The sequence below is a fragment of the Bubalus kerabau genome, chromosome 19, assembly GCF_029407905.1.
Source record: "Bubalus kerabau isolate K-KA32 ecotype Philippines breed swamp buffalo chromosome 19, PCC_UOA_SB_1v2, whole genome shotgun sequence".
Classification (NCBI taxonomy): Eukaryota; Metazoa; Chordata; class Mammalia; order Artiodactyla; family Bovidae; genus Bubalus; species Bubalus kerabau.
Genome location: NC_073642.1, coordinates 8,754,109 through 8,781,307, shown reverse-complemented (window position 1 = coordinate 8,781,307; position 27,199 = coordinate 8,754,109). Strand labels below are relative to the sequence as shown.

General features: G+C 49.0%; 1 protein-coding gene across 4 annotated transcripts in view; it reads right to left on the bottom strand.

Moving 5' to 3' along the window:
• IGF1R (insulin like growth factor 1 receptor) overlaps window positions 1–27,199 on the bottom strand; it is a 306,192-nt gene that overhangs the window by 34,335 nt on the left and 244,658 nt on the right. For all 4 annotated transcript variants that reach the window (XM_055556577.1, XM_055556578.1, XM_055556579.1 and 1 more), the window contains exons 3-10: window positions 25,749–26,061; window positions 21,528–21,676; window positions 18,182–18,326; window positions 9,799–10,013; window positions 7,780–7,906; window positions 6,046–6,284; window positions 3,293–3,460; window positions 2,960–3,164 (exon numbers count right to left, since the gene is read on the bottom strand). In XM_055556577.1, coding sequence (XP_055412552.1) covers window positions 2,960–3,164; window positions 3,293–3,460; window positions 6,046–6,284; window positions 7,780–7,906; window positions 9,799–10,013; window positions 18,182–18,326; window positions 21,528–21,676; window positions 25,749–26,061 — 1,561 coding nt within the window. The remainder of the gene's footprint in view (window positions 1–2,959; window positions 3,165–3,292; window positions 3,461–6,045; window positions 6,285–7,779; window positions 7,907–9,798; window positions 10,014–18,181; window positions 18,327–21,527; window positions 21,677–25,748; window positions 26,062–27,199) is intronic.

Sequence of the window (27,199 nt, the reverse complement as noted above, 5' to 3'; positions counted from 1 at the left end):
CAGCATTCCAGGCTTCCTCGTCCTTCACTGTTAAGTCGGTGATGTCATCCAACCATCTTATCCTCTTTTGCCCCTTTTTCCTCCTGCCCTCCATCTTTACCAGTATCAGGACCTTTTCCAATGAGTCGGCTCTTATCATCAGGTGGCCAAACTATCAGAGCTTCAGCTTCAGTATCAGTCCTTCCAGTGAATAATTAGGGTTGATTTCCTTTAGAATTCACTGGTTGGATCTTGCAGTCCAAGGGACTCTACAGCATCACAGTTCAAAAGCATCAATTCTTCAGTGCTCAGCTTTCTTTATGGTCCAACTTTCATATTCAAACATGCTATTGGAAAAACCATAGCTTTGATTATATGGACCTCTGTTGGCAGAGTGATGTCTCTACTTTTTAATACGCTGTCTAGGTTTGTCATAGCTTTCCTTCCAAGGAACAAGCATCTTTTAATTTCATGGCTGCAGTCACACACTCCACAGTGATTTTGGAGCCCAAGAAAATAAAGTCAGTCAGCTTCCACTTCTCCCCATCTATATGCCATCAAGTGATGGGACTGGATGTTACAATCTTAGTTTTTTGAATGTTAACTTCTTTTTTAAATTATTTACTTATTTATTGGCTGTGCTGGGTCTTCGCTGCTATGTGGGCTTTTTCTCTGGCTGCGGTGCTCAGGCTTCTCTTGCTGCAGGGTATGGGCTCTAGAGCGCAGGTTCAACACCTGTGGAGCATGGACTGAGTCGCTCTGCAGCATGTGGGCTCCTCCAGGATCACAAATCGAACCCACATCTCCTACACCAGCAAGTGGATTCTTTATCACTGAGTTACCAGGGAAGTCCAAATGTTGAGTTTTAAGCCAGATTTTTCACTCTCCTCTTTCACCCTCATCAAGAGGCTCTTTAGTTCCTCTTCACCTTCTGTCATTAGGCTGGTGTTATCTGCATAGCTGAGGTTGTTGATATTTCTCCCAGCAACCTTGATTCCAGCTTGTGGTTCATCCAGCATTCTGCATGAAGTACTCTGCATATAAGTTACATAAGCAGGTGACAATATGTGGCCTCATTGTACTCCTTTTCCAATTGTGAACCAGTCCTTTCCTGGTTTGTTGGGAGGAAGGCCCAGGCCCCAAATTCACTGTTAATGAATCCGGGTGGTGGAAAAGTCACTGAACCTGGGTTCTAGTTTGAAAACATCTTTGAGCTCTTTTCTAACCTCCCTCAAACTTCCTGATTCTTGAAAGCATGCACAATATACAGAACATCTCGTCTAACTCGTGAGCTGCAGCCCTACCATCCACTGTGAGAACATGTCACTGGTGGGGCAGGGCAGGAGGTGCTATGGTTTCAATGGCAGGAGAGGAAGGGAGGGGGAAGAAAGCTGTTAAACAACCTGGAGTTTATTCTGGAAAAAAGAAAAAGCTAGTGCCTCCACTTCTAAAAGGTCTTGATTTCCTGTTTTAAGGACTTCTAAAGTAAGATGTCTATCTTTGACTAGTATACAGATACCAGGAAGGTCACCTGACAGAAAATAGAAGTCTCTTTCAAAACCCTCTGTTACTACAACCTCAGAGAGCCTTTGAGGGCAAAGCAAATGCAGCATAAACAGAAGCTGGGGGCCGCTGGTATCCCTGCGGGTGGGGAGCTGGGAGAAGACGGATGCCCAGGAGAACACGCTGGCAACAGGGACGCCACGGGGGTGGGGAAACAGGCTTACAGGTAAAACACTGTCCTGGATCCTGCTGCTCTGCCCAGACTTTAGGCACGAGGTCGTTTCTAAACCCTGTGCTACAATTTTTCGGGAAGAAAAAGGCACTATCAGCCACCACCCCGTTTCTATCTGCTTCCCCAGACACTACAAGGCTGCCCTGTTGAATGTCCCTCATGTTTTCATTTTTTAACTATTTTTTGTTGTGGTAAAACAAACTTTTAAAATAAAAAAAAAAGCTAACTAAACTTTATAATTTTAACCACTTTTAGGGATAAAATTCAGTGTCATTGATGACATTCATAATGCTGTGAAACCATCACCAAAATCTTTCATCACCCCAAACAGAAGTTCTACACAGAGTAAGGAGTAACTCCCCATTTTCCCTCTCCCAGCACTTGGTAATCTGTAATCTACTTTCCGTTGCCATGAATTTGCCTGTTCTGGATATTTCACACACATGGAATCATGTAATATCACTGTCTGTATCTGGCTGTTTTCACTCAGCATAGTGTTTTCAAGGCTCATTCGTGTTGTTCAGAATCTCATTCCTTTACATGGTTGAATAATATTCCACTGCAGGGAAAGACCACATTGGCTCATCTCTTCATCTACTGGTGGACACACAGGTTGTTCCCAGCTTTTGGCAACTTGAATAATTCTGCTCTACACATTTATTTTCCTCCATTTTGTCCCCACTTGGCAGAAGTGGCAGCTGGAGCAACAGAGAAGATAGATGCCTTGGGGTTGAGCTGTTTGTCTTGGAAAGGCTGTCTTTGGCACGGCTTCACAAACTTTTTCAAGGGACCCTGTGGTGCTCGGTTATGCATTGAAGTGGAGCCCCTTTCAAAACTGAGTCAGTTTCTCCTTCTCACTTTGCCCCTCCTTGGCCAGGCTGGGAGTCCAGCAGGGAGGTGCAGGAAGGGCCCAAACCCCGGCCCCTTCACTTGCAGGTGTCTGCTTGTGGCCGCTGCCTGCCACTCCCTGAGCCCACAGGGGGCTGGCCGGCTGTCACCCTGAGGCCCCCACAGCGCAGGCTGCGAGCTCCTGGCCTGACAGGGCTGAGCGCCCACCTGCCCAGCCGATCGCCCGCCCTGTGGTCTCTCCGTGATGGCCCCCGGGGCCTCACTTCCGGGCTGTCAACCTGCGCAAGGTGGGCTGGGGTGGGGGCGGGGACACCGCGGCGGACGTGGGGCCTGGGTGCAAAGATGGCGGTGCCCGGGCACCAAGATGGCGGTACCCGGGCACGAAAATGGTGGTACCTGGGCACGAAGATGGCGTTGTGCAGGAAGTTCTCGAAGACCTTGCGGTACTCGGCCTCCTCCTTCTCCGCCTGCTTCTCAGCTTCGGTTTTGGGGCAAGCGCAGCACGGCCCTTTCTCCCCGCCGCACACCTCGGTCTTGGGGTTCTCCGTCACCTCCTCGACGTCGATGGTGCCGTCGGCGTACTTCCTGATGGGGATTTTGTCTGCTTGGAAGAGAGTGGCCCCGTGCGAGCCAAGTTACACGGGCTGCCGGGAAGGGAGAGCCCGCGCCCCGAGCTCAGGCCCGCCGCTGCCGCCCACTCCCCACAGACGCCGCCGGCCGCCCCCTCACCTTTGGAGCAGTAGTTGTGCCGGTACAGGTAGCTGTCCTGGGGCTGGCGCTGCCAGCGCACGATGTAGTAGCTCAGGTTGCCGTTGGGCAGGGAGGGCGGGTTCCACTTCACGATCAGCTGAGAAGAGGAGTTTGAGGCCGAGAGGACATCCAGGGGGATGGAAGGAACTGGGAGGGGGCAGAGGACGCGTCAGAAAATGCAAGGAAGCCGAGAGCCAGGCTGCCAGACACTCAGCGCAAACCCACCAGAGTGTGACCGGGACAGGACACGGCGGTGAACACAGGCACAAGACGCCAACCGAACCTCCTTTCCCAACTGTCTTACTTTCCCTTTATAGCATCTGTTCTCAGGGCATCTCTGCGCTGACAAACACGACTGAGCAGTCGATGGCAACGGGCGGTGGGGGCGCAGCCGTGGTTGGGAGGGACGACTTAGAATCTACAGCTAATGCAAATGCTGGACTGTCCTCATGTATCAGCGCTGCCATCCTCTAAGATGTCTAACTCGGGCAGTGTCAGCAAATGGTGAGACCGACTGCCTTGTGTGTGTGTGGGTGCGGGGGGTGGGGTGGGTTCCAGAGGAGGGGGTTTACCTATGGCAGAAACCAACACAATATTGTAAAGCAATTATCCTTCAATTAAAATAAATTTTTTAAAAATTAGAAAAAAAAAAACCTGACTTCTATTTCGAGATTTTGCATCTCTGATTAAAAAAAAAAGGAAAAAAAGCCAAAATGAAAGGCGGACGTAAAAAGGGTGATGGAAGGTGTGGGGCGGGGCACAGGGGGCTCTGGAGGAGAAGGCAATGAAAAAGGGTCTGTAAATCTGACAACTGTATAACCACGAATCAGTGGAAGTATGGAGTTATGACTATGAGAAGTCTAAAAATACCTGGAACACACATAAAGCCCTGATTTCAAGTCATGGACTCTTGTTACCATCAAAAGAATATCGATTTACAGGCAAAGCATAAGGATCTGGTCAAACTGTACTTACTATTGCCCCTAAATCCCAAACCCAGAGCTGAATTGTGTATAAAGGGCAAATGCATCCAGGGACCACCGAAATCTTGTTTTCATTAGGTTCACAGAAAAAGCATTGATTTTGGTAGGTTTACCAAAGTGCGAAAAACACCTTCGCTACGTGCCACTTAAGCAATGTGGTCATGTAAGCTGCTTTTTTTTAATAATTGGAGTATAATTGCTTTACAATGTTGTGTTAGTTTCTACTGTACAACAACATGAATTAGCTGTTTGTATACATATGTCCGCTCCTTCTTGAGGCTCCCTCACACATCCCCATCTCACCCCTAGGTCATCATAGAGCCCTGAGCTGAGCTTCCTATGCAAGCTGCTTTTCACATTTGAAAGCTTAAGGGACAACACATACATGAGGTTCTGAACACTTGTAGGGAAGGACACGTTAGGGAAAAGTTATGACTAATGCTAACTTTCTCTGGGAAAATGTTTAACTACTAAATGCTAGGCCATTTTAGTGCTTCCTAGAATAAGTATTTCAGAAACACGCAGCGGACCCCGAGATGTTTCAACAACAGGTGTCTCAAAAAACTGGACCGAGGACTAAGCCGTTCTCTGACTACCACCTGCAAGGACAGGCGCCAAATGGAGCAAACTGGCTCAACTCGTGCAGTGCTCTGTTTTCCGTCTTTGGGGAAAGGAAACAAGTTTCTTAAGAATTGGTCATAGCAAAGAAAGATTTTTATTTTCCCTAAATTAGTCACAATGAATTACTTCCAAATTTTTAGGCTGAACAACTTGTTCTGTTTCCTTGAGCCTCTGCTACATCATCCCAGGCCTAGAATCAGAAGTCTGCGTCATATTTATTGATACAAATGCTGTACCATCAGTGACATGATCATAGCCACTTAGAAGAGCATTGGGATGGAACAGGGGAGGGGAGGAGGAGGCAAGAGAACATGAGCAAAAGGATTTCCTGACCAACATTTTTTCCTCTCCCTCTTTGCCATTTAAATTCACTTTGTGCTAGCTTGTATGTGTTGTAACAGCCTACGCATTGTAACAATGGCTATCATCAAAGAATGTTTAAGTGCCTTTTAAAATGATGTGCATTTCCCTACTTCTAACCTGGTATTTATACACTTGGAAAATTGACACAAACGTTTGCTCTCATTAGTTTCAGATTCTGGAGTTGAGAAATGAGGTAGTTTAGAAAATGGGGATCGGGGGAGAAGGAGGCACATTTTCATCAGCAGTCACTTGCACTGTCTACCACGTGGTTCCTCTCATGCTTTTCAACTTGTGTTTGTTTCCTTGGAACCCTAAGCACTACAGGATGAAGGTGAGAAGCCAGTGAGCCCGAGATAAACTGGAACCCCAACCGGCAGGGCTTCAGTTCCCAGAGGTCCAACTATCCAAATAAACAAGAAGGGGAGCCTAGGGGACTGTATCCCGTTGGGGCCTCCCAAAGAAACCAACCCAGCACCTTGACCTGGCCTCACTGGTCCAGGACAATCAGAATGATGATGGAAGAGGGTCCTAAGTCCAAAGAAGATGTCCTGGAAGAGGCTGGGGTATTGGGGAGTAGGAGGAGAAAAAAATGATACTGCTAAGGTATTCTATTGATATACTAAGAAGGCATATAAATGAGAGACACTGGCCCAGGACGGGGGGAGACAATGGGCACAGCTCAGGGACAGCCCTCTGACTACACCTTGTCATGAGCGAGGAATGTGAGCTGATGAGGCGGGGACAGCGGGGGCCGTGCGTGGGTACCTGATGCGTTGGTGCGAATGTACAAGATCTCGCTCTTGGCCCCACGAATGTGGTCGTTCTCCACCATGGTGAGGGTCACAGCCTTCACGTAAACGGCGTACTGCGTCCAGGGCTTCAGCCCGTGCAGCAAAATGCCGGGCTCCACGTCCTTGTTGGGCGGAAGGTCCACGTCCACCATGTTCCAGCTGTTGGAGCCGCAGGCGTCCTGCCCGTCATACTCCGTGACGTTTTTAAAGGGGCTGAAACACAGTCAGCGAAGCTCAGACTGCTTTATGGTGCTAACACTGAAGCTCTAAGAACCTCCCTGGGGTGTCCCCCCTTCCACTTTCCATAATGAGGATTCTAGGTAAAACACGTCAGCAATTAGATCTTTATAGAATCAAAGTAAGCTACCAGACTCCAGGTCTCACTTGGTTCTCTATATCCTATAGAGTCAAACCCTCTGCCTCAGGAAGAGTTAAGTTCTGTAATTACTGGGATTGGAAACACTGCTCCTGAAGAGTATATACAAATACTCTTTCCCTCTCTTCCCACTGTGGCATTTTTTTTTTTCACCATAAAAAACAAGGGCAGTCACTTAATGCAAACATCAGTTATTGATAAGAATAACTTCTGGAGGAAAATGCCTTTGCCACAGAAAAACAGCTTCTCAAGTCAGTCTCCAAAATCTAATTTGCTCACAAACAATTCTGATTGCTTAAGTATTTTTATCACATTCAAATATTTAGTTTCCAGGTTATCTCAGACACTAACGCCAACCCCTTGGGGAAAGTGCCAGCCGACCCTGCCAGAGAACTGGTAGGACTGTCAAAGAGGACGGTGGTTCTGCACAGATGCGGAGTTGGGCAGGGATCCCACGCCCCTCAGATGGAAGGGCTGGACAGCCACTGGTTTCTGAAACCGGCATTCACACACCCCTTCCGATCGTCATGATGGCGGATGAGTGACTCCTGTGTGCTGGATGCCTGAGAATCCTGCATCTGGACTTTCTCATGGGCACGGCACTCCCAGGGCCCCAGCTGGGGCAGGGGAAAGGGTACCAGATGCTGACACCATGGCTCTGATTCCAGCTCCAGGGAAGGCAGTTATCCGGGAGAGGCATCAAGGCGGGCCCCGGGCAACCATCTGGATACAGGAGGCACCGGAAGGGAGGGGTGGACCAAGAAGACATTCCTGCCATCAGGAGAGATGGCTGCCCGGGCAGGCAGGTGTCCCCTGAAGGACAAGAAATGCCCCTGGCAGATTCTGGGAGAGATCCTGAAAGGTTTGGGACATGGAGATTAGTCTCTCTCCATTTTCCATCCCTTGTTTGGAGGGCTTACGATCTACAGTTGAGGGCCACATCTGGGGGGAGAGGCCACAGAGAGTGACGGGAGTAGACTATGGACTCATCTGAGGGTCACCTCGAGGGGGGCTGAGCACCCCGATTCGGGTGTCCCTGGACTATGGGTTAGAGGGCACCAAGGCTACAATGATGCCGCAACCACACGCGCCATCCCAGCTTCTGAATGTTTGGACTGACCTAAGTCACAAAGTAAGTTTTTGCTTTGGACTTTTTAAATTCAAGCACCTCTAAGCACCCCTGAAGAAGGAAAGGTGTTGAGAAAACACTTTTTCGTTTACAGCTGTCACTGGTGGTCGTGGCTGTCACGGGACAGCGGGGGTGCGGGGGGGGTGGGGGTGGGTGGGGATGAAGCCCACCCACAGAAGGACGGCCGCAGCACAGACACTCACGCTTCCTTGTAGTAGACAGTGAAGCTGATGAGGTCCCGGTAGTCGGGGGGCCGGTACCGGTGCCAGGTGATGATGATTCGGTTCTTCGACGTGGTGGTGGAGGTGAAGTGCAGGACGTCACTTTCACCTGGGGCAGAGGCACACCCGTGAGGGACAGTGATCTCCGCCCTCCCCTCCCACGCGCGCGCGGGCTCATCTGCTTGGGCCACGGCCCTCTCCCCCGAAGCTGGCTGTGCGTGCAAAGCCCGTTGGAACGTCTCAGTGACTCTGCCGTCTCCACTAAGGACCCAAACACTGTGCTACAGGGCCTGCAAGGGGCTTGGTCCTTTGCTTTCATTCACGCAGGGCCCTGGATGTGAACCTGTGGGCGATCCTTAATAACCTGGAAGAGGACTGCTGGCTGCACCAAGGGAGCTTGTCTCTGCTCATGCCTGAGACATGGGCCACCAAGGGGGCTGGGGACCTTGACGCTGGAAGAGCCTTCTTAGACAAGGTGACACCTGTCTCCCACTGTGGATCTGCCTGGTTGCGTCAGTAACGGGGCAGGTGTGACACAGGAGGGGAACTTCTTAGTCTGAGCTTGGTACCGACACCCTCCTGCGTGACACCTCCAGGAACTCCCTGGAGGCTCCGGCAGTGCCGACACATAGCGGGGAATGGACTGAGCACTAACAGAGCCCACATCGCTCGGCACGGCTCCCGTCCTCTGTGGGAGGAGCCTGGGCTGGGGAGCACCACAGGGAGGCTGTCCCAAGTCCCCTCGTGCTCCCGGGCCAGATTCAAACTGCTGAGAACTCGGGGATGGCCGCTGAAGCCGCCCAGGCTGAGACCCGAGCTCTCCTAGGAACGGCCCTTTCCACCCGGGGCCCTGTGTTTGCCTGACTCCCTCCCACCACACCCTCCACACTCAGGGAGGTGAAGCAGAGGCCAGCAACAGTTACAATCCAAGATGTCTGTGGGGCAAAACGTGATGGATTGAGATGGAAAAAATGCTGTAGTTTCCACTAAAATGTTATTTACAGAGGAAACATTTTTTTTTTCCCCCAAAGGAAAATAAATGGCTACTGTATTCATGATCCAACAGGTCAAACTGGCTGACTCTGAGCAGAAAAACACTTTGAGAGAGCTATGCGACATCCACTCTGCAATGGTCTAAACAGGAGCGTGGCGAGGGGGGCGTGTGACGCGCAGGGAGAAGGCCCTGCAGCTCTGCGTCGGGTTTCCCTCCTCTAAAACCCCTTCCTGGGCAACTCGAGAGTTTATGGGGTGAATCCCGAGCCCACAAAACAAAGTCCAATGCGGACGGTCTCTAAGATTCTCTCCCACCAGTGTGTACGTGTGCACCACCCCGGATCACAGGGGTTAGTCTGTTTTTTGCATACTGTCCCTTATCAAAACCGATGGTGGAGAGAGCATTTACCTTCATAACCTGATCCAGCCATACAGAAGCACACCGTTTTTACAAGCAGTTTTACATACAAGGTTAGGTGAGAAACTCACCGCTCAGAGGCAAAACCTTCAAGCAGAAGTCATATAACCAATATAACATTATAATTATACTGTTCTAAATTTAAAAAGCAGTTATCAGTTCAGGGAGGCAGTCTCTCTCCATTTTTCATGCTGTGCTGGGACCAGGATCCAGGTTGGGGGCCCATGGCCACAGGGGCTGCAGCTGAGCCCCGCTGCCCTCAGACCTCCCCTCCACCCCGGAGACTCAGGGCCAGGCTCACTCTCTCCCAGGGCTGGAGAGGACCAGCTCTCCCCTGGAAAATAATCCAATAGTCTGCGTGAGCATAAAAGATGCTTAACTCTGTGTATTCTGTAAGCACCTCTTCAAAATCTGAGTGAAAAGCCATTTATAAATGTTTATACACAGATGGAACCTATAGAAAATTTACTAATATGAATCTGCCTCACTACTGCCTTTGAAGATGTCCAGGTGTTGGTTTAAGAGGCCTGCGTGAAGTGAGGAGGGGCCACGGACAGAAGCCACCGCGCAGTGTGGGAGGTCGCACTCACAGGAGGCTCTCTCCCCGTTGTTCCTGGTGTTTATGTCCCCTTTGCTCTGGCGCCCTTTAGTCCCCGTCACTTCCTCCATGCGGTAAATCTCCGAGACACACAATTTGGGATTGAATGCAAAGTACATTTTCCCAGCTTTGATGGTCAGGTTGCGGTGGTCCCAGTCCCACAGCTGCTGCAAGTTCTGGTTGTCAAGGACATAGAAGGAGTAGTTCCTGGAAGCAGAGAGATCAGCATCAGACCATTATCCTTTGCCTCCAGCCACCCTGCTCTGGGACTCTTCGCTACCTGGCTCCAGAAAACACCGCCTCTGCCGATCAGAGATGGAATTAAGAGTATCTAAGAAGGAAGAGTCCCTGTTAACAATAGCAACCATATGATTCAAGAATAATGTCAAAACAGATAAAACACTAATTTGATGACCCCAATTAGGCTTCTCACACTAGAGGCTGCTACTCAAATCATTCTCTAGAAATGCCTCTGGTTATTTCTCTCAAGCAGAGTATGTACAACGCACTTGAAATCAGTCTGTGGGAGAACAGATATGCTCTGTTACTCAACCGGAACAGCTTACATATTTGCTGTAGAAAGCCTGCCATTATCCTCGGGGTTAAATCCTATCCCATCCCCTCCGTGCAGCTCAGCGGGGAGGAGAGAGAACGGGACAGGCAGATGGCTCAGTTCCTCCTTCAGATGCAGCTCACCCTGAAAAGTCTCAGCTTTGGTCACTGGAGAAGGTGGGGGAGAAGAAATGGCCCCTGAAGGGCAACTCCCCAGGCCACCCATCCAGGCGACAGCAACTCAGTGTCCAACAAGTTCAGGGCGCACACAGCTGATTTTCAGAGGGCTGGGGGCTGGGCCACACCCTGGGGGTTTCTCCTGAGCAGGTCTAGGGGGGTTGAGGATCTGCATTTTTAACCAGCGCTCAGGGGATGCTGATGCTGTACGTGCTGGGACCACACCTGGAGAGGCACCGGTCTAACAGATGCTGAGCACCATGAGGGGCGGGGGCTCCAAAGCTGACTAAGCCAGACGTCTACCCCGGTGGGTGGACCCAGAAGCAGCAGACACGGCCGCCTCTGAAGGCGAGGCGGGGGGACAGCCAGCATCGGCAGCCGCTAGCCTGGGTCTCCCTAGAAACCACACCACCCCCACTCCTCGGGACAGCAGGCGAGCGGACAGCTCCCTCCCGGGGTCTGCACACACCTGCACACCAGGCGGGCAGGGTCACTGCGCACCCCAGTCCGGCACTGACAGGTCTTTTCCCTGCAGACCTCAGACCCCGCCCCTTCCTGCCCCCCCAACCCCCGCCCGCCCCGCCCCAGCCTGTTTCCTTCTGGGGTTCGCTCCAGTGCCCTCTACAAAACTGAGTCTAGGCACTGGTGCCACCTTGTGTGCGGTTTCCAAGATCCACTCGGGGATCCCACACACACACACAGCAGAGAAGAAAGGACCCTGGCCCCCGATCCCAGAGCCAGGAAGGACCAGACGGAAGCCCGGAGCGCTCCTCTGCCCTGGGGCGGGGTGCGCTGGGCACCGCCTGGCGCCCGGTGAGGTTCAGGCCTCTACCCGCCAGTCAGCCCACAGGCTGAGCTAAGCGGAAGCCTGGGTCCCGTCCAAACGTATTCCCGGGAGTTCCCGGGGCATTCCGAGTCCGGGCCCAGGACAAGCGGTGCGGTCCACGAGCTGCAGGTATGCACGCACGCAGGTACTCAGCTCCTTCTGTAGTTCTGTCCGTCACTCACGGGTCAGCAGGCGGAGGAACGGCGTCACCGGAGCGCCCTGCGGGTGTGCAGGGCCCAGGGGGCACCTGCCCCCGGCCTGAGGCCCAGCCCCTCACGAACGGCACCTCGCGGGGCCGGGGTGGCGGAGGGGCACAGTGAGCCCGCGGGCCCAAAGGCGGCAGCTTGGAAGCCAAGAGGGGCTCCTCTCAGACCCACCTGAGCCTCAGATACATCCAGGGCCACCAAGTCAGGCAGCAGAAATGGGCAGGCCAACAAATCCTTTCCTTTCAACGAGAGCTTGCTCCCCAACATAGGAATATGCTGGAAAATGGATGTGAAATATCGTCCAAAGGAACCGAGGCTCAGGCTGGGCACCGCAAGGCCATGTGTGCGGGAGGGTGGCCGGGACCTGAAAGGCGGGTTCACCGCGCCCGCCTCGCTGTGTCTGATCCCTCCTAGCCAGGCTGCTGGGGCCGCTGCTCGGAGGAGGAGGGGTGTCCGCAGGTGGAGGCGGATGCCTGCCGGCAAGGGCCATCCCTGCCCTCGGGCTAGTCCCAGCTCTTAAGGACGCTCTGCGGTGTCAATACAAACCCTGTGGGTCTGGCGGCTCCCAGGTGCCCAGGTTGTAGCCGCGAGGGACAAAATCTCCTTGTTGGTGCAGAAACCTCTGAGCCGGGAGTGAAGGCCAATTACCCAGGTCAAACTTCTGACTCAACCTAAGATGAGGCTTTTATTTTAGTAAACTAATTTCACTAGCAGGGAACATAACCCTACCGAAAATACCTTCTGAACAAAACATCTTCTCCCCAGGGGAGGGAGCATGAATTATAAATCAGGAATTTGACAAATGAATGGCAGGCACACTGAAATTCTGTGTATGTGATTAATCACTTTGAAAAGCGAGATTTTCTTTTTACAGTAAACATAAACATTTTTTTAAACAACACTGAGAAGGCCTGGAGCCAGGATACCAATATCAATAAAACCCGGTCATTATGGAGCTGGAGTAAGCGACAGAAAATAAAAATAAAACCCTCCTCACAATAATAACCAAGCCATTCACGAGCTGCCCGTCAATACTGTTCTTGTTTTCCCAACCTCAGCTGGCGCCCTGCTGCCCTCCCATTCCTTCCGAGATCAGGTGAGGATGAAGAGGTAGGAAAAGGCAGAAACTTGTCTGCACATCTTCAACACACTCATAAACACACTTAGATTTTATTGTTTCCTAAAAGAATTAGCTGTTTAACTCAATTGCTCTGTAAATGTGATTTCCTAATTGTTTCTAAGATGACTGCCTTTACATTCAAAATGTGTTTTTAAAAACTGGTTATTTTTCTGTCCCTTAGGCAGACTCCGTGGTGCCAGGATTTTATCTGTGTTAGTGTCCTTTCCCCAGCTCTTAAGGTTGCAAAAAATGTTTGTTCCTATGCTTGGGGTGGGTCCCCCGTGGGAGGTTATCTCCTTGAGGACATCTATATATTTCCTGCATCAACATCCTAAATGCCCAGCATATATTGTACACCTAACTGTTTTATTTATGGCTCCAGTCTCAGGGCTGTCTTACCTCTGAGTTGTCAACACCACCACCTCCCCACCTGCTCAGATGAAGGGCAGGAAGGACCGGGAAGCAGAGGAAGGCACAGTGCTGGGGATTCTCCTCGTACTTAGAAGACAACGCCAGGTCCAGGGCTGGAGCGTCATCTCCTGTCTCGCTAGGCAGCAACTCTAGACAAAGCATTTCTTCAGCTTCTCCCCAGCTGGGACAGATGGGGCTGGGGGGAGGGCGGGGCAGGAATGAACACTCTCCCCCTTTCCAAACTGCACTGACAGACTGGAAAAAAGCAATCACCATTCCCTTTATTTCTCAGAGAAAAAACACAGCCTCTTCCCTGCGGTCCCTAGGGGGCATCAGAACCCAGCACATGAGGGCTGTCTCCAGCACTCCGCAGCGGATGGAGGGCTTGGTCTTTGCACAGAGGCTGCCTCTAATCCGTCTGCAACAGACTGCTTTCGACTACAAGCAAATCTCCTCCGAAGTTCAATATTTACACCAGCCTTGGGGGTTCAGCAAGGGTAGGAATTTATATTCACATGTCTCTAGAACCAAACAGATCCTCTAAAAATGTTTCCTCTTTGAGTGTTTTTTTAACAGCTTTACTGAGGTATAATTTATCTACCAAAAAAATCCAGTCATTGTAAGCTTTCACAGTTCCGGAGCTCAGTAAACTCACACAGGGGTCCAGCCATCCCCGCGAGGCAGTGTCAGAGCCGCTCCACCCCTCCTCGCTCTCAGCACTCCCAAAGCTCTTCATTCCCCGTGGTGCTCAACCTCTGATTCCACCCCCAGCCCTTCACTGCTTTCTGTCTCCACAGTTTGCCTTTTCCAGAAATCACCCATTAATGGAATCTACAACGTGGAGTCTCTCGTGTCTGGCTTTTTTTCACTTAACCTAATGTTTTTGAGGTTCACTCGTGTTGTGACATTACTGTTGGGCAGGAACCCACTGTGCCACGTTTTATTTACCCACTCATCTGCCGATGGACATTTGGATTGCTTCCAGTGGGGCTTTTATTTGCAGTGGGGTGAGGGGGGATGATATCATGAATAATACTCCTATGAGCAATCCCATACAAGTCTTGTGGGGGCATGTTTTCGTTTCTCTTGGGTAGATACTGGGGTAGATCCTGGAACTGCTGAGTCACACGACTGAGTGTACATTTTTTGGAAGTGCCAAAGAAGTGTTAAAGTATAGCCATGTTGCAACCTAATCTTAGAGTTGCAAGAAGATAGAATAAAGCACAGTGTTGCAAAGCCAAGTGGTAGAGACATGATAGAGATGCCTGACTGCATCCAAGACTCCGATCCTTATAACCCACCACCTCCGTCTAACTCTTAACTCTTATCAGGGCAACTATCCTTGGTGGCACCAACAAATCTCAAATTTTAACTCATTTATCTGATGCTATCACAAAACAGGGTTGTTCAACATCAGGGAATTTTTTTCAGATAACAGAAATATCTTTTTCAAGGGCTTACAAATTAACCATTTCATAGAAACCTTGTACATGTGTATTCCAAAATCCACTTCCTTCCAAAACAGCACAACTTTGGTCTTAATGTCTAAGGTTATTATTCCAGAAACACACCACCTTACACAGAGTGATGTCCTCAAGGAAGCGCTGGCCATCTGAATTCTGCTGGCTTAACTTTAGACTGCCTCTGTTGTCTGGCCCCTTTATCCAGAGACAAGCAGCCCTGCCACCTGTTCCCACGTGATTTTGCTCTGTGTCCATCACAGTCCTGGACGTCAGATTCTAGAATCAGCTCACTCTAAGTGAGGAATAAGAGGTCTACTCCAGGTAACGCTCTTGAATTTCACATTCTGGACTTGACTTTGTAGTCTGGGCTACTCAAGAGACATTTGGGGACAGGTCTCAGTTCCAGTTTGGAAAGCAAAGGGTGACACATCAAAAGGATGTATGTACTACCAATTTGTCTGTTCAGCATCAAAACAAAAGGGTATAAAACTTTCTTCCCACTGGACCAAGTGGAAGCACTTACTTGGTCATGAGAGGTATAAGAAAAATCATACTTTAAGACAACAGTGTGACAAGAAAATATCTAGGCAAAAAATCAAAGTTTTGGGGACATGCTTATGAGAAAAAGAAATAAAGGGGTAAAGCAGTGGTTTCCAATTTGGCACACACTGAAATTACCTGGCAATCTTTAGAAAAGCACTGATGCTTGGATCCTACCCTTAAACGTTCTGACTGAATTGGGATGGAGTACAACTTGGGCATCAGGATTCCTTAAAAGCCTCTGGATGACTCTTGAGTATAGCCAAGTGTGGGAACCCCTGGGGTAAAAGTCATCTTGGCTTATAGCAAAAGCACACGGAAGTGAAAGGTTCTACTAACACTCTGGTAACTCAAACGTCCCGCGTAGGTTCCGCTGCCTATCAGAATTATAACCTCCACACCTGGGTGCATAGCAGCTTACGTAACCCTAATGCCACCTACCTCTCCAGCATTTTTTGCCAAACACGTTCCAGGACGCCCCAGCTCGTTGCCTCTGCTGCTGCCAGCCTGAAACGCCTTTCTTCACCCTCTGCTCTTTGAGCGTTTCCAGAAACCCCCCAAGGCCCGTCTCCAAAGCCACCTCTTCTCAGAAGCCTGTCTGATCTTTCTGAATCAGATATCTGACTCTTTTTCATGCCCATGGCATGTGCCTTTTCTTTCCCTGTGGCACTCTGCAAAGTTCGCTCAGCACTGCTGGCATTATCTATTTATCATCTTCCTTTCTTTTCTGCTTCCTTTGGACTCTTCCTTTCTTTTTTAAGGTTTGAGTGGAAGATTGGCTCTTTTTAAAGTTTATTTTGCATTCTTTATAGTTTTAGGTGTACATATAGTGATTCATAGTTTTTACAGTTCACTTTTTTTTTGGCCATACCACGTGGCTTGTGGGATCTTAATTCCATGACCAGGGATCAAAACTGCATCCCCTGTATTCCTAACCACTGGACCACCATGGAAATCCCCACTATTTTGAAAGGTTATACTCCTTTGTAGTTATTATAAAATATCAGCTACATCCCCTGTGTTGCACATTTTATCCCTCCCTGTAGCTTATTTTATACGTAACAGTTTGTACCTCCTAATCGCCTATCCCTGTACTCCCCACCCCATTCCCCGTCCCCTGCTGGTAACCACGTGTTTGGTCTCTGTATCTGTGTGACTCTTCTTACAGGAGTGAGGGGAGCAGGTGAAGGGGCTGGACCTAACCTCCTTCCTAAGTCTGAGGAGGAGAAATACAGAATTGAGTTGCTACTGCCAAAGCCAGCTGCAGGGGCACTCATCACAAGCAAGGTTACCCAGACCATTTTGGTCATGGGTGAGGAAGGCAGTCAAAGGAACACAGCTCTTGTGAAGAGAAGCTAGGTTCTCAAGTGCTCCAGCTAGAGAGCACTTCCTCCCACCAATGGCAGGAAGAAATCCAAGGCTGGACGCTCAGTCTCCTCAGAGCTACCAGGACTACTGACGATCAGCAGGCTCACCATTGCCATCCCTTGACAAATAAAGTACTAAGATCAGGGGAGGCCTGAAGCTTCCCTGAGCCTGGAAGTGGCCCAAACACCTAAGAGACGATATGCATCTATCTGTAAGAAGACCCCACTGGGGCTTCAGGCTTTACACAAGGTTCAGATAATAAGAAATACGTCATAAATATTTTTGCAAATAAAAGTCACACTTTAATTTCAGCTCCACTTGAGTGCATAATACTTTTAGTTAACACACAACTGATAGGTAATCACGTCATGTAATAATTCCTAGTAAACATTAATTGAACTCTCCTGCTAGCTCTCCCCTCTATCTATATATCACTTGCTCAACCTGGGGGAAAAAAGTGTATCCTCAAGCAGAAGGAAAACTTGCAGGTACCAATATGCTAAAGAAAAGGTGCTTACCATCACCAGAGTATCAAGAAAAACCTACTTGGAGGAAAAGGAAAAACAGCTGTGCTAAAATTCATTTTAAAATTGACTACAACCAACAATAACCATCACCTCAAACTGGCAGAGCCTTGGCTTGCTATATTGGTGACCTGGGACATCGGGCTGAGCACAGCGGCAGTCTCGGTGGATTCACCAGGAGGAAGACGTTTTTCGAAAGAAACAGGGTTCCCGGCGGGGAGGACAGTATACTTTTCGGGGATGGAATGAAGTGCTGCCCCCTCTCTTTGGCTATATCAGATGATGGAATTTTAAGAATTTAAGACTGACTGAGAGTGAGTCTGAGAAAAGCAGGAAGGCTGTAAGGAAACCCTTATGTGGTAACTTTATCCATCGGGGCACATAAATCAGCAAAGACAACCTTTCTCATGACCTTCCCACCTCTTGCTTTCCTAAATTATTTCCCCAAATTCTCTTTAGAAGGAGTTAACTCATTAATGGATGTCTCCTTTTATTTCGAAGCATTAAAGCAATACAAGAATTATATTTAAAGGGGAGCCTGTGAAGAGAAGCGCATGTGCACAGGAACACCCGGGGTGAATTCGGGAGGGAAACTGCCCATGTGTGCGCAGCGATCGAAGCACCTATTTTCATTCCTCAAGCGGTGGATGGCCTTGGGCGAGGCTAAAACCCTTATCACAAAGCGCATCGCTGCAGAAGGCAAACGTTCTATCAGTAGCACAAATCCTATGAGCTGATCAATAAAAACAATTCTGTGAATCAAGATTTCTTTGTAACAAAATGAACTGTTCATACGCCTCCGTGTTTCTGGTGTTCCAACACATCTGAAAAGGTGGAATGGCTTTTACGAAGTGGACCACAGCATCCCGAGGGAGATAAGGGGCCTGGGACGATGGTTTCATGGAGAGGTGAGCCATTCAGCCCCCATCTCGGTGCTTTTGGTCCCCGCCACGGCCCTGTCTGCTGCTTTGCCAGCACACAGGCAGACACCCACCCCCAGATGGGTCAGGACCCAGGTTCAAGGATGGAGAATCTTGACTGCAGGAGACTCCGCGCGAGGAGGCGGCCCCACGCAGGGCGCCCCCACCACGGGCACTGCTGCTTCTTTTTAACGAGAAAACCTTAAAGGCAGCGTGTGTAAGTGGCAGTGGTGGGAGAGCATCAGCTGCTGCGACGCGAAGCTCTTACCCCTCTAGCTGCTCCTCCCCTAGGATCTGGCGCAGGTTCTTCAGGAAGGACAAGGAGACCAAGGCGTGGGAGTGGCGGATCTTCACGTAGCCCGTCACCACCTCGATGAGCCCCATGAAGTTCTCCAGTTCCGAAGCGATGTTGTCTGCGGCAGGGGGACAGGGTTACTGCGCACCTTGTCACAGGGGGACACACGTTTTCTCGCAGACCCGTGTGGGCAGCACTTCAGCACAGCTCTTGTTTCCCTGGTGCCCCAAGATGCGAGGCCTCCCAGCATCCCTGCCCGTGGTCAAAAATGCGTTTCCCTAAGTGTGGCTTTCAACTCCCAATGCCTGGGATGGGCCCCGGAGGCAGGGAGAGGGCAGTTTCTAGAAGCCTGAGGACTGCAGCTCCCAGGCTGATTAACAGAATGTAAAATCGTAAACACCAGACTGCCAATTAGCTAAGGCGGACATATCCAGGGAACATCTCTAATATGCTCTGTCAACAGCACTGCCTCCACAGTAGAAGGGCATGACTAAACAAACAATGTTTTCTCGGTCTCACTAGGAACTGCTTCTGCTGCATTCCTAGTTCCTAAGATACAGGGATCTATATTTAAAGACTCCATCTTACTAAGACTGCAAGAAAATGTACCAAAATATTAACAACGGTTATTGGCAGGTAATTTTCAATAATTCACTTCTACGCTTCTAAATTTTCTATAATGCACACACATGATTCTCACAGGTAGAAAAGAGTTGGGAACATCATTGCTTACACATGTGCAAAAATGACAAGCTGTATGAACGGTGTATTTTCTTTACTCTTACAGCCTTTTTCTCATAGTAAGTAAAAAGCATAAACTTCAGTTCAACTTATGCCAAAATTACAAGGCATACTATAATGAATTGGGTGTGGTTCAACCAATGGAATTGTACTGTGTATGACCTGTGAAGGCTTACTTAATAAAAGGTTCTGCTTTGCTTTCAACTGACAAACATCAAATAATAAGGATACTGTCCTCTAGGGCACGGAGAAGGCAATGGCACCCCACTCCAGTACTATTACCTGGAAAATCCCATGGACGGAGGAGCCTGATGGGCTGCAGTCCATGAGGTCACTAAGAGTCGGACACGACTGAGCAACTTCCCTTTCACTTTTCGCTTTCATGCATTGGAGAAGGCAATGGCAACCCACTCCAGTATTCTTGCCTGGAGAATCCCAGGGATGGGAGAGCCCAGTGGGCTGCCGTCTATGGGGTCGCACAGAGTCGGACACGACCGAAGCAACTTAGCAGCAGCAGCAGCAGCAGCCTCTAGGGCAAGGCCCTGTGTTTCTGGACAGTGTGACGGTTTCCCAAGAGAAATGGAGAAATTCGAGTTGTAAAGACTAGCAGTTGCCTACAGTTGATGTTTCAAGGAAGAGATTCTGAATAAAACATGTGGTGGGACTCACGCCTTTCAGTCAAGGCTGAAGAGGGGCCTTTCCAATAAGATGCCCAACCAACTGCCTGCAGTGGACATGAACTGGAAGCCACGTTGCATGATCATACACAAATATGTACCAATTCCTCCTCAAACTATATAGTAAACTATATCCTGATTCACGGATTAAAGTCTTTAAAAAATATTTTGAGGATGCACGTGTGCATGCTCAGTCATTCAGTCATTTCCAACTTTGCGACCCTATGGACTGTAGCTCACTAGGCTCCTCTGCCCATGGGATTTCCCAGGCAAGAATCTTGAAGTGGGTTGTCATTTCCTCTCCTATTTTGAGGACAGAAGTATGAAAATAAAAGAAGGGCTAGGCATTTAAGGCTTTCTTGGTGGCTCAGACAGTAAAGAATCTGCCTGCAATGTAGGAAACCTGGGTTCGATCCCTGAATTGAGAAGATCCCCTGGAGAAGGTCATGGCAACCCACTCCAGTATTCTTGCCTGGAGAATTCAACAGACTGAAGAGCTGGTGAGCTACAGTCCATGGCGTCACCAAGAGTTGGACACAACTGAGCGACTAACACTTTTACACACTTAAAGGGTACGTTCTAGGAAATGAAGAAATCTGTTTGAGAAATTAGGAAATCTAGTAAGAGCATAAAGAATAAAACTTCAGAATACCATGAAAGTAATAAAATTCTAGCTGTGTGGAAATAAAGTTATCTCTGTTGTGAAGCGGTGAAGGGTGTTGTGAAAATCAAGGGCTATCCAAAATTCAAAAAAACTAAGCAGAAAGCTTCATGCTGTCATCTCTAAATCCTAAGAATAACACTCACTCATTGTACAAATAGTATCAATATTAAGGGAAAGTAAATGCACAGAATGCTGTGTGCTGTGCTGAGCCGCTCAGTTGTGTCCGACTCTGAGTGACCCCATGGACTGTAACCCACCAGGCTCTTCTGTCCATGGGATTCTCCGGGCCAGAATATTGGAGTGGGTTGCCATGACCTTCTCCAGGGGATCTTCCCAATCCAGGGATGGAACCCAGGTCTCCCAAAATGCAGGCAGATTCTTTACTATCTGAGCCACCAGGGAAGCCCCTCAAACCATATAATTTTTTTTTTTTTTTAAGAATTTAGGAAAAAAGTCCCTTTCAACCTCAACACCTTCTTATTATATTTCTCCCAGCTGACGAAACTATCGGTGCCTTCATCAAGTGGTTCCAGTGGTAGAGAATTTAAGGCACTATTACCAGAAGCCTTTGTCAATTACAGATTAGAACTGAAAATATCACCAAATAAGTCAACCGGAAATGCTTCGCACATGCAGTTGCCCGGAACATCATCTACTGCAAACAGTGGGGAATCCTACAGAGGGTGGTGAGACTGAAGCTTCAAATGCATGCTGACGTAATATGCCTGTATCTCTCTTGGTTGTCAGAAGTAAATTTGGAGATGGGCCAGTTTTGGACTGAATAAAACTTTAAACTGACATCATTAAACCCTTCCTTTGCTCAGTCTCTTCCACATATCCAAGGAACCAAGACTCTCTGGACTTAAAGCTCTGAGGCCTTGGCTCTGGCTGGAGACTGCTGAGTCACACCTCTGATCCATCCGTCTCTCCTGGGGTTTGCATGTGTTGAGACATGAACATCCTGCATAAGATGTGACTTAAGAGAGATGAGGGATGACCCTGTGCAGAAACAAACGCTGAGCCCGTGGCTAAAATGCCGACTGCCTTTCAATCTCCCGCTCTCTCTTTTTTTAATCTTTGAGGGACGCTCAAAGGAGGGGCCCTGAGCATGTGGCTTACACACCATGTTGTTTTTCTAGGCCCATAGTTTAGTTGTGAGTCATGGACGAGTAGGAAAAGCTCAACAAAAGAAAACCAAGAGGTCTGGCCCTCCCTTCCAGGAAAAGGGAATACTTACTGCCGCGACGGATGTTGATGAGCAGATTGCCTTTGAAGATGGTGCATCCTTGGAGCATCTGAGCAGAAGTGACAGAATCAATGGTCTTTGTCTTCTTTTCTTCCTCACACACTTTGGGACAAGGGCCTTCGCAAGGGATGCAGTACATGCTGTTGAAAATAAAACAACCCAACACACTGAGAGCTGAGTCTGTCTTCCTACATTACAAAAATTCTTAAAAGATATGCTTTTATTCCAGGTGTCTCTATAGTCCACATTACAGAAAGCAACTGGCAGAAGCATTCGAGAGGTCGTGCTGTTTCTCATTGCCAAGCCTACCCAGGGTAAGCCACTCAAACAGCAATCAAAAGGAGAAACTGCCTACAAAGGAAAAGCGTGCTGCCTGCTTCCAGACAGAACACATGATACACCCTTGAGGCGTGTGTGTGTCATAGGCTGGGGCTGGTGAGCCAGGGGGTCCCAGGTGAGACAAACAGCCTTGCAGAAGGGAGACACCGGGGGATCCCAAGAAGAACAGAGCTGCTTTCTGAGGTCGTGGGCCCTGCTGGTGCACCCCAGAGGAGCCGCTGGGAGAGTGGACGGGGACGCCGAAGGGACAGCAGTGTCCCCGCTGCCGACCGGAAGCTAACTCCTGCGGCCGGCGGCCCAGTGGGGGATTTCAGAAGGCACGTGCTGTAGCACAGATCCATTATTTTCTTGCTAAAGCAAACTGAAATAATTTCTTGACAGTATTTGGCAGAAACTTGTAAATTGATCCAAATGTTGTTTTTGCTGCATACACAATAAAAACAGGAAATTCCATTGCTTCATAATGAGCTCCTATTTCACACGCAATCTTGAACATGCCACAAGCCCACCAACAGCCAGGGACTAGCGAATGACCTTGGTACTTTTCCTTATTTAGGGAATAGCGGACAAAACACTAATCCAACTCTCTGAACCGCAGGAAGCTGGGTCAGTTTCCCAACAAAATAAATGATACAACATTATGGGATGTGTGTGTAATAGGATGGTGAACTGGAGAGCCACTATATTTACATGATTATTCTTGAATCATCTTTCAAACTTCATGAAGATAAGTGAGAAACATCCAGGAAAGCAGTGTAAGTTAAAGCTCTTAGCATTAAGTACCGCCCTCCATCACTGAACTTTATTGCATATCTAAGGCAAAGATGAAGGGCTTTGTTTAAAAGATAAATATGGTATCCCTACTGTTTTCTTATTTCACGTCGGGAAAACAGGAGGGAAAGTTTCCAGAGGAAATGGGCCGACCATAGCAATGGAGGTACCCCCTTTCTCTGACATCACAACACTTTCACTTCTAGAGTCTGCAGCAGATTTTCCTCAGCATTCCTTGTTGGTCTTTTATTGCTTCTAACTTACCTGCTACTGCTAAGTCACTTCCGTCGTGTCTGACTCTGTGCGACCCCATAGACGGCAGCCCACCAGGCTCCCCCGTCCCTGGGATTCTCCAGGCAAGAACACTGGAGTGCCTTGCCATTTCCTTCTCTAACTTACCTACATACCATATAATGCCCCACCTCCCTTTTTAAAAACTTGGTGTGAAATAATTACAGACACACAGAAAGTTACAAAAGTAGTACAGAGGGGTTCTGTGTACCCTTGACCCAGTTCCCCCCCATGTCTCCCTCCTGTACCATGACAATACGACATCAAGCCCAGGAAACACACAGGCACAATACGCTCCCACGCCACCCCATCACCGGAGTAACCACCGCCACGAGCCGGCCGTGCCCACCAACACCTCCCGCGTGCTGCCCGTTCAGTCAGCCTGCCCCCAGGCCTCCAACTCGGGGCCACCACTCACCCATTCTCCGTCTCAGTAATGATGTTATTTTCAGAATCTTACATAAATGTAATCTTCTGGTGTGTGTCCTTGTGAGACTGGCTTTTTGTTTTTCACACAGCTTAATGTCCTTGAGATCCATCCATGTTGTGTGTGTTTGAATAGTTTGTTTCTTTTTACTTCTGACTGATATTCCATGGTGTGATGGATCACAGTTTGCTTGGCCATTTACCGATTGTGGAGCGTCTGTGCTATTTCCAGGCTTTGGCTGTTAAAGCTGCTACCCACAGCTGTGTACGTGTTTTTGTGGGAACTTAAGTTTTCGTTTCTCTGGAATAAACGTTCAGGAGGGTAACTTCTGGGTTGTAGGTTAAGTGTGTGTTTTGTTCCCCTGACATTTTATTCAAATAGCAATTTCTGAACCAAACACCTTTCTTAAAATGTCTAGGAATCAGCTAGTACTTTAAAAAATGTTTGTCTAAGGAAGTGCTCTGATTACATGTTTATAGTTTAAGCTTCCTCAAGTCCATCCTGGTACAGAGAGGGTAGAAACAGTGTTAAAAAATAAATATTTTAAATAAGTGTCAAATAGGCCTTAAAGGCTGAGGGGTGGGGTGTTATTAGTTTTTGATGGTGTTTTATTTTAAAGTGAAAAAGGTAGATCTGTAACTCTGAACTGACTGCAAGCATGAGTAGGAAAAATAAGAGCTTAATTCTTCAAAAAATGAATTACAGCGGGAGAAACAGTCACAGCACACAGCACCCCCTACTTCACCCACAGCTATGGCAGCTGCAAAGGACTGAAAGCCTCCAGCATCAAAAGGCACACACCGGCAGGGCAAAGAAGTCCCCGGCCATGCACCACTGCCCCATCTCAGCCCCCAGCCCGGGGAGGAACCGCGACAGTGGCGAGTTAGTGGCTAAAGTTGCATCCGAGTCCTGTGAGTCTGGGCAGGAAGTATGGTGCAGCCTAAACTAGGTTCCAGGCACTGCCCAGGGACTGGCAAAGCCTTCTTAAGTTCTAGGGCTGCCAATAAAATGTGAGAAAAATGTGGCAGACTTATTTTGGGTTGAATATGTATACTCCACAGTTCACCAGTATCCTTGGCACATTTACCATTTTAAAGTATTTAGAGTAATTTTTACTATTATAGTCGTTACAGCAATGATGACAGGCAGAATGTTCTACATTTGATATTATGAAACAATGTGAGCGTTATCTCTGATTTGAAGTTAAGCCTATGGAAGGAGCAACATCTCCAAATATTACACCGGAAACAGATGCCCCTTTACCAAGACTTGCTTGAGGAGGTTTGCAGAAACAGAAGGCAGCAAACAGAAGGGAAATTACACATTATACTCAAAATGAAGATTTCCTTTTCCAGCGGTATTTTATATTTGTAGAATAGCTTTATTTTTTAAGAACCTGAAATGGAAGGCTCCTCTGGTGTAGTCATGAAGCAGGCATTTTTAGTCCATTCCATCAGAAGAACTCCTTGAGAGTTCTCTGCTCTGCTCCAGAGGCAGGACCAGCAACCCCAGGTCTCAAGCCTTATCTTGCTTGCAGAGTTATAGTCCTGTATTTTGTAAGAACCCTGGCATTGCTTTTTCAAAAACTTAAAACCAATAACAGCTTCACAGAAGTCCGGTTGGCATGCACGAGAGGGATGCTGTTTGCTGTCAGGAACTTCTTTGCTTCCAAAGCTTAATGTCCAGGAAGGAAAATGAGACAGAGAAAACTGAGGGAGCGTGAAGGCTGTTTGCGTAGCAATGGGATGGAGCACACTGCTTGCTCCGAGTGGAGGGCGGAAGCCAGCGCTAAGGGAGGGAGAGGGGGAGGGGGTGGGGGTGGGGGGGGTGGGGGTGTGTGTGTGTGTGTGTAGCAATGTGATGGGGTGTGTGTGTGTGTGTGTGTAGCAAGTGGTGTGTGTGTGTGTAGCAATGTGATGGTGTGTGTGTGTGTGTGTGTGTGTGTGTGTGTGTGTGCAGCAAGTGATGGAGCACACTGCTTGCTCGGAGTGGTAAGAGCCTATGCCTGCTCACTGCCTCACGGATGCTGGTGGGGTTACTCCGTCTTCCCTCCTGCACTTCCAAAGCCTTCACTGGTCTAGCGCTGAGTAGCCCTGGAGGTGAGAAAACCTCAGTCTATAGTCTCCCCTACCCACGGGCTCTGGGGGAGAGCCCCGCATGCGCACAGGGAGTCAGGGACCTCCTGGGACCGGAGCCAGCAAATCAGGTACTTCATTCCAACCGTCCAGGCTGGCTGCTTCCAAACCAGAAGCCCCGCCCATCGCGCCTGGCGCCATCAGCAGCCGGAGTCACGCCGGCCCTCTGCAGTGCCCCCGACTGCCTTAGCCTCCCCGGGGGCTGTGCCCGGATGGAGCCAGGCCGCGCCTCCCCGCGCCCACACTGACCTCTGGCTCCCGTTGCGGATGAAGCCCGACGGGCACTCCTGCATGCACTCGCCGTCGTGGATGACGAAGCCCTCGGAGTCGCTGCTCTCGGCGTTGGGGATGTTGGCGCAGAAGTCGCGGTCCACGCAGCGCCAGCCCTCGAAGCGGTAGGTGTTGGGCGGGCAGCTGGGCACGCAGACGCCGGCGTAGTAGTAGTGGCGGCAGGCCACGCAGGCCGTGGCGTTGTCGGGCGCGCTGCAGCTGCCTAGGCACTCGGGGTGGCAGCACTCGTGGGTCTCCGTGCATGCCCGCTTCCCGCACGCGCTGGGGCACACTGTGGGGACAGGCAGGGCGTGAGGCCGCTGGGCGCTGGGGCCCCCACCCGGCACCCCCAAGCCACCAGCCACCCGCGGGGGCCCCAAAGCTTGAATCCCCAGTGTTATATGTTGAGAATTTCGCTGGGGCAGGGAGCAAGTACTCTGCATTTCGAGCCAGGTGAGCAGGGTTTAACATCCAGCCTCTACTAGTTTACTCTGTTTGGTCTTGGAGGAGTGCTTAACAATCTCTGACCTTGATCCTCTTTCTCATCTACAAAACGCGGTAGTAGCCCCCATCTTGGAAGGTTATGTGTGGCATGGGTGATACCCCGGAAGCACTACGTGGAGGCATGGGTGATACCCCGGAAGCACTACGTGGACCATGCAGTTGACTGTTCCTTTAGAAGCAATTATATATGCGCTACTCAATCTGCATTTTGCATGTGTTCCTTACTGAAATAGCCTTAACTATTTCTGATATCTGTAAATATCTTTAAATAGTGTGCAGAAATGCTCATTTATTTTTAAAATCATTAAAACTAGAATGTGCTAAAGATGATACTATAGGGGTTGACAAATAAGCTTTAGAAAGTTTGTATCTGCTTGTATCATACCAAAGGTCTCACCCCAGATAAACAAGGATATTAACGTATGCATGTACCACAACCTAATATATCACAGAGAAGCCCCCATGTCTGATGGTTTTCCTCACATATAAGAGTGGATGGGTGGGCAGTGTCTCCAGCCCAGAGGACCGTAAGGTATCATTACAAACCATCTCCCGTGAGCCCTTCTACGTTAAAGATAAGTGAAAGGAGTATCTAAAAAAGCCAGAGAACCACAATTCTTGTCCCAAACAGATGAGCTGGCATTTATTTCTATAACAATGCCATAAGGATCACACTCTAGGGGTGTTAGAGCAGTGTGCCTTACTAGCAAAGGTGCCTTACTAACTCTCCGTTAGCCTTACTAGCGAATAAAGTGTAAGTCAACAAAATATGAAATCTGGTTTGCATTATCTGCTTCCTACTTTTTCCATGAGTTGGAAAACACAAAATTATTTAAATATGTAGATTACTGACTCTGACATGCATTATTTAGTAAAGATTCTATTACTGTTTTTCTTTATAATAAAAAAGATGAAGAAAATCAGAA